The 13,495-nt window shown below is 37.6% G+C and overlaps 1 protein-coding gene across 1 annotated transcript in view; it reads right to left on the bottom strand.

The window, feature by feature from the left end:
* The window catches only part of sema4gb (sema domain, immunoglobulin domain (Ig), transmembrane domain (TM) and short cytoplasmic domain, (semaphorin) 4Gb), a 58,977-nt gene that overhangs the window by 21,993 nt on the left and 23,489 nt on the right, over positions 1–13,495 (bottom strand). Inside the window, exons 3-8 of the mRNA XM_072456951.1 lie at positions 4,062–4,210; positions 2,976–3,038; positions 2,691–2,789; positions 2,522–2,615; positions 1,925–2,038; positions 771–925 (exon numbers count right to left, since the gene is read on the bottom strand). Coding sequence (XP_072313052.1) covers positions 771–925; positions 1,925–2,038; positions 2,522–2,615; positions 2,691–2,789; positions 2,976–3,038; positions 4,062–4,210 — 674 coding nt within the window. The remainder of the gene's footprint in view (positions 1–770; positions 926–1,924; positions 2,039–2,521; positions 2,616–2,690; positions 2,790–2,975; positions 3,039–4,061; positions 4,211–13,495) is intronic.

Raw genomic sequence — 13,495 nt, 5'->3', positions numbered from 1 at the left:
ATGAAGTGTGAACCACGGACTGTACTATATATCAGTCTAAAGTGTGAACACACCCTAACACTACTGTGCTCACTGTATTAAAAATACATTTCGATAATAAGGAATAGCCTTGATACTGATTTCGATACCACAATAATTATAATAATAATTATTAAAAAGCAATATTTTTTAGATCGTAATATTAATTATTTGTTCATATATCTAGTTTTGATAGTAGTGTTAATATCAATTAGTAGCATCCATGGAGGAATGAAAAAAATGACGGACTTGACAAACTTTGGACTAATTGAGAAATGTTTTGGGACATCGGGCTTATTTTGACGTCTTTTGCTTCTCTCTGTATCGTGTGCAGACTCTTTCTGTTTTATTTTTACACATTTAAAACCTGAAGAAAAAGAAATGGAGACTAGCCTGTTGTGGCACCAAAAAATTGTTTCAAATACCCAAACCAGTTTTACGTCTGATTTAGAAATTTACCAGATATTTTTCCTAAGCTGCTCCAGTCTGTGTGTGTGCCCATGTGTCACTCCCAGATTGTCCTCGGTGCATCAGATTTGTCTTTTTGAACAGATCATTTTATATAGCGACAAGACAAATATCAGCTAAAAACAAACAAAAAACAAACCAGTAATGTTATAAACGCCTCCTGCTCCCGACTCTTCAATCTTTGTGCCTCCCAGCGTGTTAATAGAGTTAATATATTAAACAGATGTGTTGTGCTTTAAGGATGACCGCTCATACTAATAACATCAGTGCGTTTATTCTCTGACCTTGCAAACGCGGGCCACTCTGGACACTTTGGTTTGACTCGGGTAAACGGCTTGCTCCTGGCTTCGCTCGGTGAAAAAAAAGTAGATCTTGTCGTCGTCTCCAATGGAGCTGTTAATGCTCTCCTTCAGCAGCACTGAGCCCACAAAGTCTGCCTCTGGACACACAAAAACACACACGAATAAACACACAAGATGAAAAACGTGTCCAAAAAACGATCTTTCAGCGTCTGAGAAGAGTGTCTCCTTGGAAACGGAACAATGGCTGAAGCAAAGGCTGTGGGACTCATGGTGAATTTCTTTTGATGTAACGTTACATTTAGTTCACAAATTGACTATATAGTGCGCATATTATTCAGCACTCTAGCCATGAAGTTTATAATGCCCATGTATAAAGTCTCAAACCAGGATTAAAGGGTACAAATGCTACAAGAACATCCAGTAAAAATATTGTATCTTACCGGATTTTTACCTTCTTGAAATGATGTAAAACAGAACTATTTATGCCTATTTTAAACATATAGCATTGTTCTAAACTCCTCACCTTTCTAACACAATCCTTGCATCTTTATTCTACTCTACCATGAGTTTAGCATTATTATAAAATATGACTCTACAAGAAACAAACAAAAAGGTACAGCCTCTTTAAATAATATGAATCACTGTTTTGTTGGAAAGATCTTGGCAATAATAATGATTTGTCATTTCGTTCCGGGGCAAAGGGGGTTAGGATAAGGGTTGGGAACAGTTCATTTGTTTAAGGTTAGGGCTTTATAACATTTATAACGACCCACCACAAAATGCCAAACATTTAGGGAGTCAAACAAGAATTTATTTGGTCAACAACAGTCTTTTTATCACTAATTTTGAGCTAGCGATGTGATCCTATTAGGTGCCCTACTTTATCTCTCCAACATGAAGCAAATCAGGTACAGCCTATTTAAATATAAATCACAGTTATGGTTTGCTGACCTTGAAAGAATAAGACATGTTGTAGCTGAATAGAACTGACAGAAAACAATGTCATTTTATCATGTAGGTTTATTCTATGCCCCACTTTGTTCGTTACATTTGAATGCGTGGCAGCTATAGACAGTATTCTAGCTTTCGTTCAGCTACTGTATGGTTGTTATCGTTGCAGTCAGTGTTGCATTTACCCAGCAGCCAGCGGGTGGGGGCTTCCTCTGTCCTGAGGGTGGGGAAGGGGGAGTTCCTGCGTACGTCCGGGGAGCTGCGAAACTCGTATTGGGAGGCTGTGAATATCTCTCCATCTGATAACAATGGCAAGGAAGACGCAGACAAAGAACGAAAAATAAGTCAATAGAGCAGAACGATTTGGGGGAAAGTATAAAATTATTGTATATTCTCTGAAGGTAATTAGATTTGATATTTGTGGTTGCATTTTAAGCAGATCCCGGAGCACTGGGAGAAGATTGAACCATGAACGGCTAAACATACATTTCAGAAACTATATCCTTCCAGTGTCTCGATCAAATTCTGTAATATGTTCACGATCCTTCTTCTGTACGTCCCATATCAATCTGTCTGACTTGAGCTTTAAGAGTGAGATGTGAGAGAGCGTGTCTCTACGGCAGAAATAACTGTATTGAAAATAAAAGCTTTCATATGAGGCAGGTTCAAGGTGACTCACGGCCTTATTAAAGAAAAACTGGATTCAAACACGCATGTTCCTTGTAAAACGTTCGACCGTGTTGCACGAAGGTCAGCTGAAATGCAAATTTTACCCGGCGTACCTACAAGCAGGCCAGTATATCCTTTAGCGGGGTCATAGGGGCATCGGTCCCTGCCTTCTTCGAACCCTGCGGAGAAATTGAACCGCTCTGCATCCTGTAATAAAGGTAATGATTATGCCTCAATACGGTGGCATGTGCTGTGTGTAGCGGGAATAATGATTACTCTTACTATGTATGCGCAGAGCGGCCTGAAGGCGTTTGTCCCGCAGATGTAGAGGTGGGTCTCGTTGTAGCGCTGGAGGAACCGTATGTGGTTGTAGCATTCGGTCTGCGGGGAAAAGGCAACAAAAGTGTCTGCACTCAGGTAATCAACAACATTTCAATGCCTCTACAATAGCCACTGTATGAAACTATGGGACTATATGAAGTCCTATTACAGATAAGATGAAGAAGGGGCGAAAGTGGAAATGGGTTCCTTCTGCAATAATGATTTTTTAGAGTCAATGTTTTGTACCTTATTGTTCCTGCCTTTGCTTAGACACTGCTTTTTCTGCTCCAAGGAGGCCTCCCAGTCGATCTGCAAACAATAGGCAAAAAGTAGGACTACCATTACTATACATGTTTTATTATTGTTACTATTAATCGACTATAAAAACTTATTGTAGTCGTGCGGACTTAAAACACATTCTAAAGACATTTTATAACAAAGACAGAGGCATTTTTAAATCAAAATGTCAGAAAAGAATAAATTGTTTCAGATTTCAGACTTTATTCAGACAATAATTGTAACTATTCTCTATTTAGAAGCCTTATGTCACCCTATTTCAACCTTTAGTTTATAATTATATTTTCTCAACAAATTAAAACAAGTTAAACAAGTTTATATAATTGAACATATACTCGCTGACTAGTCAACTACTAAAATATTCATTAGTAACCGCACTAGTAAAAAGCATTTTAGCTTTTTTTTAATGTTTGTTGAATTAGTTTGTGTTGTTTAGTGTTTTATATATCGTTTTATTGTACAGTTGAACTACTTTTACTACAACTGTTAACCTTTCTTATGCGGATCAATAAAATGTGTCTACATCTTATACTGCAGGGTTTGAGATATTTTGTATTTCATGAAAAAACAAAATGTGCTGCTGTACTTGTTGAAAAACTGAACTTTTGAGAAAGTCAAATAAAACACATTTCTTAGTAGTAGAAGACTATTAATGGTGTCTTCTTAGTAGAATAGTTCTGTTGTTTCTTCAGCAGGTAAGAGATTATGTAATCACCTCGACACATTTTGAGGTTAGAAGAAACAACAAAAAACAAATTTTGAGTTAAGGTACTGCAGAGCCTTATTTCATGAATATTATGAAATCAAATCATATTTTGAGGGTCGATAGCTTTGCAAAACCTTTAAGAACGATGCATGTGAAATGTCACGTGCGGATCCACGAACCCTGGTTTACTTTTAATCCAATAACCATAAAATTGGAAGAACACAATGGGATTTGCTCAATCTGCTCGAGGCTATAATTAGGTTGTCCTCCTTTTTACCACTTTGGGAAACATGTGAAATCGTTTTGGGTTTTTTAATTGAATGACTCACAGTGAAATTTGCAGGTGCGGAGATATTTGCAGGGTTGAGGGCGTAAACGGAACCTCTGCCTCCGACATACAGGAGGCGCTGGTCTTCTTCTAGCAGCAGAGTACTGTAGTTTTGGGACGAGCCGGTGAATTTGGCGCTACTCAAAAGACCTGCGACATTGAAGAGAAACGACAAAGCACAAAGCATATTGGTTAGGTGAGAAAATCAGTTGTTTTCACAGAGTGGGACAGAGAGAGAACGTGTGACGTGACGCTAAGAGGTTTCTCGTTAGGTCTAAATACTGACATGATATTACCGTATTTTCCAGCCTTTTTTCATAGTTTTGCCCGGGGTGCGACTTATACTTATATTTATACTTGTATACTTATAAGTATAAATAAGTATACTCGTTTTTTTTCTTCTCTATTATGCATATTTTGGCTGGTGCGACTTATACTCCGGTGCGACTTATAGTCCGGAAAATACGGTAATGAAGTAATCTTTCATTTTGAATCAGAATAATTGTGACAAGTTGACTAATGAGATAAACAATTGTATTTTGATCATCGTTATCTGGACTATACAGACACTAAAACTAACGAAAAGAGCTTTGATAACGAAGACAGCAACATTATTAAAATAAAAATGACAAAAAATAATTAACTATTTGTGATTTCCCCAATAATAGACCATGTTCATGAATATTTTCTATCTTTTCTGTATTCATCGTTTCTTGACGCCGTCAGTCACCATGTTTCAACCTGTATTTAGAAAATCTCAATGAACAATAGAAATAATCGTTTGACTAGTCGACAGTCAAGTACTAAAATCATCCTTAGCTGCAGACCAAATAGATTTTAATTAGGTACTGTAGATAGCTGCTGAATGAAATTTAGGAAGAACTACATCATTATACATATATAATTGATCAAGAACAACTTTTTTGGGTCAGAATTGGATGATCAGATGTGTATGTAACGTCGCCGTTTCATTGATTGGAATTTATTTACAACAACACAGATGCTGCAATGAAGTGAAATCCTGTTGCATCATGGTTATATTAATAAATTATGTCCTGTCGTCTTGTCAGTTAACGCTTGCTACACAGCAGCTGTGACAAAATATGTTAAATTGTATGGATCGTATATGTACTACTGCTTTACGCTTGAACGGTTGAATGTGTGACATAGAAAACTCTCTCATTTTCATTGCCTTTCACTGCAGGAACTTTAGATTCACAAGATTTACCATGTTTGGGAAAATGTTTAGCCAGTTTGCTACAGAGCATCCCAGTTAAATTTATGGTTATGTTTATAGTGACCTATTTAGACACAAGTCCCAAATTGAAGTGGCGTGCGTACATAATTATAGGAATATGTGTCAGCGAGGTACAAGAGCAGCTATTGTTTCAAGGTAGGAGTGGGCGATATGCCAAAAATCCAAATTTCTTTCAAAGCCTACATCATAACATTACAATTCATGTATACGTTTTCTGTTTTGTCTGAGAGTTAAAACTTCACTAGGTTTGGTTACATTCGCCCGTCACTCACACAAAGCATGACAAAAGCTGAGCAGAAACAGAAGTGGGTGTAGAAAAGTGTGTGTTTGAGCGTAGAGCTGCATGAAAACAAAGAATTACTGTATATGACGAGTTCACTAACAACTCGTCACAGGAATCGGAGCATATTTGATTTTCTCATGTCATCGCCCCCCATACTTCAACGGCAGCTCACCATCGCTGAGTTTGCTCGAAGATTTAATAAATATTGTATAAGACAGTTTGTAGACACACGCACAATATCCTTCAGCTAAGGTCCCTCTGTCCTGACCAAACCTAATGCATTGCACAGTAACAAAAGGTTTCAAAAAGCAGTGATCTCAGCTCGGTTTTGAGTTAAAGATCTTTCCAACCTCACATCCAAGAGAGTTATGATCATTTACAGCACTTTAAAACATCACTAAACCTGGAATTATACCTCAAGTCTTGACCAAACCAGGACAAGAGAAGGAGGACCAAGACAAGTCTTCATCAGGATCAAACCAGGACAAGTGTAAACGCAGCTTTTAGAGAAAAACAACAACATCAACCCAAGATAAACTTTTCCAATGACATCGAGCCTTCTAAGTGGTGTCAAGTAAGTCGTTAATGTATTCCCACGTAAAATATATTGTGGGTTTATCTCGGCTGCCGGCCCAGAACACTGCACTTTCCAGTCATAGATTCTTTGTGGCCAAGTCAATGGGCTGTGCAGGGATAAATATAGTTCGCCCATTACAAGGGAGCGGCAACACATTGTCAAGTGTAGGCAAGTTAAGGAGGAGATAGAGAAGAGTATGTCGTTTTGCTGACTCATTATCCTCAGAGTGTCATTGTTACCAACTTTTGCTCAGTCTGCAACCTCTTTCAATCTACTTCATGTCATCCGTGTTATGTAATCTGTTTTAATCTATACCCACAGTTATGGGCGAAAGTCTTACATGTGTTTTAAGGACCTGGTGAAAGCAAAAAAGCAAAGTAAATGTTCTTCTCAACAAACATTACAACACAGAAAGGGGAGTTACTATACTTTTCATACCAAAATGTTATCATCGGCTTATAGTTTTTGCTTTTTTGTACGTTTGAAATTGTATCTTTAACCTTGGGACCTTGTATATCCTTCGTGAAATTGCATGTCTATCACAAAGCAAAGTATTTACCCTCAAGTACAATGATAGAACTGGATATGTTTTCACACAGAGATTCAGAGTGTTCCAGGGGTTACTGCGAGGGAATCCTGTTGAGCATTTTTCAGCATTTGTGACACTCACGGGTTAAAGAGTGATGAATAATAGGACCACAGCAATCAACCATTCTTAACGGCTATTTCGAATGGGCAAAAGTTCTCAAAATGGCATCTATAAATAGAAATTTTGAAACTCATGAATACGTCAAAATGGGGAAAAGTCAGACGCTTATCTACCACTCCAATAATCTAACCTGGTTCACACAAGACTGAACCGAGCGCTACACAATCAGTCTGGACAGGCTCTCTCCAAAAGCAGTCGGGAAAAGGCATAACGATTTGAATCTGATTGGTCAAAGCGTTACAAAAACATGAAGAAGTCGAAAAATCAAACTGTTGTTAAATCCAGTCATAGCACAGACTTCTTCTCCGTCCTCAAATACACAAATACACAATACACAAAAGTCTGTAAATCTGCTACAATAGGAAAAAGTACACCTGTTGGCGTCTATTCATTTATTTATTTGTCTATGGGAGTTTTTGTTTATAGGAGATCTTCTACTGAAAGTGTTTTTCAGACTTCCTATAAGTGATCTGTTCTTCTGTATCTACCTCTGTATCTACCTGCGTTGCACCAATGAAATTTCCCCATGTGGGACAATAAAGGAATATCTTATCTTATCTTATTCAGCTTCGTCCTTTTAACTTCTACCTACAATGCGATGTGATTGGTCAGGCCCACCGCGACCAGACTCGAACCCAAGAGCGCGAGACGGACCAGATGGATTCTCAAGAGTGTGTGAAACATATATCGTGAGAATACATCGGGCTGACCAGGTTACCAATAATCATAAATACACATCAAAAGGAATCACATTGCTTTTGACCAATTACAGCACTTACAGACCCAGATGAACAATGTCCTCCTTTCCACGTCTCATCGCAGCAGAGCAACTTGCCCCGGTTTTTGAGGTCCTACTGCACGGCGCTTCAAATATTTAGCAACACACTTTTTTAGACACATTTAGCATTGATGAGACATGACCTGATCAGAGGAAATCATTCGGGTTTATGGGTTTCCTAATTTAGTCCAGTTTTGTTATTAAAGTGCTTTAAGAAACTAGGCCAAGGTAACAAGTACTTTGCCATATTAACAAAAGGAGAAAAGCTTGTAATGTTTGAAAATATGTGATTGCAACTAATTACCCTTGGGTAGAGAAAAAATCTTGCAGTTTAGACTGACAAACCCAAGGACATAGTAAAATACAACAACATAACATTGGGCGGCCACAGAGCAATATCCAAGACTATGAGAGGGAAACATACAGTATTAGTGGTATTTACTATTATGATTTTAACACAATTTATGTATGCTTCCTTAGTATCTTTAAATTGCTTTTGAAACTGAAGTCCTCCATCGTAGGGTTCACACTGCATTGTGATTGGTTGAAGCTATTTGAATTGCTTTGTGTACAAACTGTGCTAAAAGTATGTATTATGTCTGGATTTCAGAATAGGCCTGTTTTAAAGGTGTAGGCTAAAGGAATAAGTAGATTTAGTTTGATCTTTCCCTGGAGTATAATGTAAAAGCAACACTTTTAACAAAATTAGTCTGCTGTGTGCTGTCTGCATCTAATTAATGATCATATATAAAACCAGAAGAACCAGTCGTAAAACACTCGTTGCATCGGTTTCACTTCCCAATCTCCAAAAAGTTGTTCTAAAGCTCAAAAGCTATGCCCGTGCCCAAAATGTTTGCGCGTGAATAGCGATGTGGGTTTATGAGAGCTACAAACAAATTTGATTTAAATACCTGCTTCCTCCTTTAACAGTTTGAAAATAGAGTAATGCAGCTCTAAACAGAAAAGCACTACTAAACCATGATAAAACAATCTTTCCAAATGAGCAGAATCAGATCACAATAACAATCCTTCAGCCCAGGTCTGAACAATGGCCTTAACATCCAGATTGTTCCTTCATTTCCTATAGAATACATGTCACGCTGTACGCACAAACAGGCCTGTAAGATGTTGATGATCTGATTTGGCATTACTGGGGCACGTATCCTGCTGAATGCCCTAAAAAAGGAGCTCCCCCACTCTTCCCCAGTCCTCCTGCTGCTGTATCCCGTCTCAGTGCGCTCAGACACCAGAACTTAGGTCCAGGCAGAGACTCATGCTCAAGCTTGGATTTGGAAGTCTCTTTAAGTGTTATCGAAGTGTTGAAATAAATGTTGTCTTTTACTGCCTTTCAGTAGAGCCACCTAAATAATTGACTTGAGTTGTATGGAAGATAATTTGTTGATCTTTTAAATAGTAAGTACATAGATTTTAAAGCCAAAAAATCCAACAGTCTAAATTCGGAGGGTAAAATTTGCATTGACTTTAGCAGAGCAAGGCTTAATTTTACACTGAAATTTTACATTCTGTTGAATTTGAATGCTTGAAATTCTATGCATTGGATATTTAAAAGGTGTTTTTTTTATTTATTTAGAATTATTAAAATGAGAAAAATGCACAAAATATAAACTGCAAAATTCAGGGGCTGAAATTTAAAATAAATTCAAGTGAAACATGTTTTTCAGATTGAAATTCACCAGCATTTAAAATACAAAAAATCTAATCAAACAAACAAACTTCCTTATAAGCAACTGTATCTTTAGCGACGTCAGCTGATAAGCTCATTTGTTTTGCTCATTTCGTTTTGGTTTCCTTCTCAGTGGCTAAAAATCAAAATTTGTATCTTTTTTTTTTAATTTTGTGTGTGTCAGTTATCTTTTCCATGCAAATATGGGCATGAACACTGGAACTCACAATTTACATTTTCGTCATAATTGTTTCCCTCAAGGCTGAGACATTTTGTGGTATTTATTTACACTGCAAGATCTTGTGGCACAACATTTAGTTCCATCTCTTGTAAGATCTGCTTGAAATCCCCTTACATCACACGGGACACGCGCACCCTGCTGCCTGACTGTCACAGAGGCCTTTGGGTGATGTCGGAGCGAGCCCTAGCATCTCAATGAGTCACCGTCTTGCCTCTAAACTTCTCTGTCCTATCTCCACATCTCTCCTCAGTGGCTTTGTCAAGGGCAGATGAGCACACTCTGACTGGGCCCTAATAAGGTTACTTTCACATAGGCTCCTGCGGTGTCCGACTAATACATCAGAGCGACCAGCACTGACACTCCACATTTACAAAGGGGGGTGAGAACAGGCCTCCTGGTGAGAAGACAATCAGCATGCAAGCCCTTTCACAAGAAAACTCTATTTATTAGAAACAAAATGTAAAAAGTGAAACAAAACTAGGCCAGTTTTGATGGATATAACTGTTTTTATATAGAGGCACATAAATCAGTTACTGTATTTTTACTGATGTCAGATGATTAGTTCATTTGTGCAATTAATCATACTATGTTTTATTATCCAAGAACATTTTTATGCTGTTGCTGTATTGACCAACTAGACAAGAACCCAGGCAAAAGAAAATTGCTGTAATAAATAATTCCCTTTTTACACAATTGCTGCGGCAGGATATTGCCCAGCTCCTTGAGTGAGCGGGTTTGGCTAAAGCCAAGTTCTGCAGTTTCTAAAAACTAACTGAAGACTGAAATAACAACAATTTGGTAGTTTGGAAAAATTTAATTGAAATTTTTCGGACGATTTACGGTTGTGATCACATTTGTGCTTTCTGCTTAAAAAGTAGGGTAATTTCCACATTTCAAACAACTCAAGGAGCATTAACATATGGGAAAAGATTGAAATATGAACTGATAAAATAATACAAGAATACCATGCATTTCAAAACACATTTGTACAGGTCTACAGGCAAACGGGTTAGCAGATTTGTGTTGTTTGGAGAGGTCAGAAATATGAATTATGAGCAATTTGCACATATTTCTTGGAGACAGGTGCATTGGAGGAGAGGCAACCCAGGATGAATAAATAGAAAAGATTCCTGCACTTACTTTTTAGTTTAGTTAAATTTATTCAGACATTTTGTAAACAAGGCGATGTGCAAAAATCTTTTCTATTCATGCTGTTTTAAAGGACACTCTATTACAGAAATAAATGTAGTCTTTGTGATTTTATAATTGTGCCAACTCAAATGATGATTTAGATTTGATTGTGATAAATTGTACAGCCCCAGTTTGCATCAACACAGTGCTGGTTATGTGCATATTCCTGTTTTTTGTCCTTATAACTGTTGCCTATCAAATAAAGCTAATACTTTTGTCAAAGCCACTGTAACTGGGTCAGAAGCAGTGACTCTATTTCAACCTTAGACCTAGTTTTGTCTAGATTCCTTAGTTTTTTATGTCAGTCTGACACTTGCTCCACACTTCTGCTTTTATCAAATAAAACAAGGAAACTAAAGACATTGCACAACCCAGAATGGCATTGGGCAAAAGTTTGAAATCATGATAGGAAACCAAGCGAAGAGAGCGATCTACTTATTTAATACAGTGTAACATTCAGTGCATACAAAATCATAAGCACTTGCTACAGCTTATTAGAAATGATATGAGATTTTTTTCTGATGCCATGTCCTCTTCTTTGTAAGTTCTTCATCTGCTTAAATCTTGTGTAGTTTGCGCCAAAGTTACGATTTAGCCGTGTATCCACTTTTATTGTAATTGAAGGAATACAATTTTGCCACTGGTCTTATTCTTTCCATAATTGATCACAGTTGGCCAATACGTGATTACGTATTGATATACAATTTAAAAACATTCAATTCACACGGCAAAAACATCCGGAGGCGCCGTTAACATTGCGATTAGTCCCGCAGCGCTAACATACAATATGGCTTTGTTAACATTGAGCTGTCCTAGCCTCTAACTCTAAGTCCAGTTACGAGCGGTTTCCTCACACGTACAGTATGTCATTTATAGGAGGCCCAGATATGAGTGAGCGATGAGCAGCCAAAGGTCAGGACACGCTGCAGGGAGGATTTATGTGAAACCCACAGAGAGTCCCGCACAGGGGGGAGTCAGGGGAGGGGCATCAGTCTCACAGCGGGACGTTCTATCTATACAATTCTCATAAAAGTAATGCCTGAATCTATATACGGAAGGATTGTTATTTGAACTGTAAAGCGAGAGATAATGACACTTTTCAAACAAAGTAATATCTCAGATAATATTTGGCTTAGTTTTGCGTGAATTAGACCTCAAATGTTTTCAGGAATAACAATCTAGGGCTAAATAAGACCAAGCTTGGTTTAGTCTTAAATACACCAGTTCACAGCCTGGATAACTGTATATATAGGCAACTACTACTACACTTAAACTAAACCAGGAAGAGACATTCCAAACCAGGGCTAAACCCATGGATCTATTATAACCAGGAGTTTAGCATGCGTTTATACTTATTTGGTTCCAGTTTGAGCCCAGTTTAATTCTGATGTAGACTTGATTTGATCTAGTTTTAGTCCAGGTTTAGCCCTGGCCTTGTCCCTGTTTTAGTCCAGGTTTAGCCCTGGCATTGTCCCGGTTAAATTCTGGGTTTAATCTTTGTTTATTCCAAATTTTAATGTAGTGTTTCTTTGTACCCTTAAACTGGCCTTAGATGCAACAGATCAAATCCGGATAAAGAGAAATGAAAAGCTAAAATGAAAATGTAAGATTTATATGATAGAAAGAAAAAATTTAAATAAAAGTTGAAATTAATTGATTGAAGGCCATTTGAAAGTATGCTTTAAAAAAAATAGAAAAGGAAAACCATGAGGATTTTTTTTTAATTCCTTGTATATAGCCCCTAACAGCTTCATATTGTGCACTAAAGGCGAGGCAGGAGTGCAATCGAAGAAGTGGTTTCAAAGATGCAGCCCAAGGCCCTGTTAAGAACCCAGTACTCATGAGTCATGCTGGTTTAGCTTTTATTTAACAAATAAAAATAGAGCCGCAATGACATAAATGGTACAGCTTTAACAAAAGTGACGTGCAAAATGTTCAGCACCTCAAGGTCCGAGATGCACAAGGCCGAGATCTTTAAGCCTTGATTGTGTTCATTAGCTTTTCACCACCAGATATAAATCGGTTCTATAACAGGACTATTTTAGGTCGAAATCAGGGCTAAACCAGCTCTTATATGAATACACTAACGCCACAGTAGTTTTAACTGAGACATTACTCAAGGAAGAGCAAAAATGACCTGAAGAGGTTTCGGAGTACCACCTAAAGGACCACCTGTACCACAGCTTGAGAAACACTGGTCTACGATCAATCTCTGTCAAAAATGTAAACACAAGTGCTTCTCAAAGTGTAGCAGAGGAGTTCCGGCACTGCTTCATTTGTAAATGCATAGTTACAGGCACACTTGCTTTCCTTTGCAAAAAGGCAAACGTACCTTATATATTATGATATAATTAATATTATAATTTTATTAAAACTGGATGTTATACGCTATCAAATTACTTAAACATGTGTTTAATAATCAGGTAATAAATAATTGCATTTTTCTATCATTTTCTATCTGTCACATTCTCATTATACATCAACTCAAACACTTGTGTTGTCCTAGAACCTTCAGTGCCCTTGGTATAGACAGTTACAGACTATTTTCTTCAGACCTTTTTTTAATTCTTTAATTTTATCAGATTTGTTTGAAAGCGTTTTGTTGGTTTAATGACCCGGCTCAGGTTGGTATACTTGTTCTGAGGGACATCCAGGAGCGTGGTTGGGATTGTTGGTGGTGAGATCTGAGCAGAATACTTGTTATGAGAGCATCA

The sequence above is a fragment of the Eucyclogobius newberryi genome, unplaced genomic scaffold (assembly GCF_026437365.1).
Source record: "Eucyclogobius newberryi isolate DKJ021-1_F unplaced genomic scaffold, fEucNew1.0.hap1 SCAF_20, whole genome shotgun sequence".
NCBI lineage: Eukaryota > Metazoa > Chordata > Actinopteri > Gobiiformes > Gobiidae > Eucyclogobius > Eucyclogobius newberryi.
This window is presented reverse-complemented; position numbering and strand designations above follow the sequence as displayed.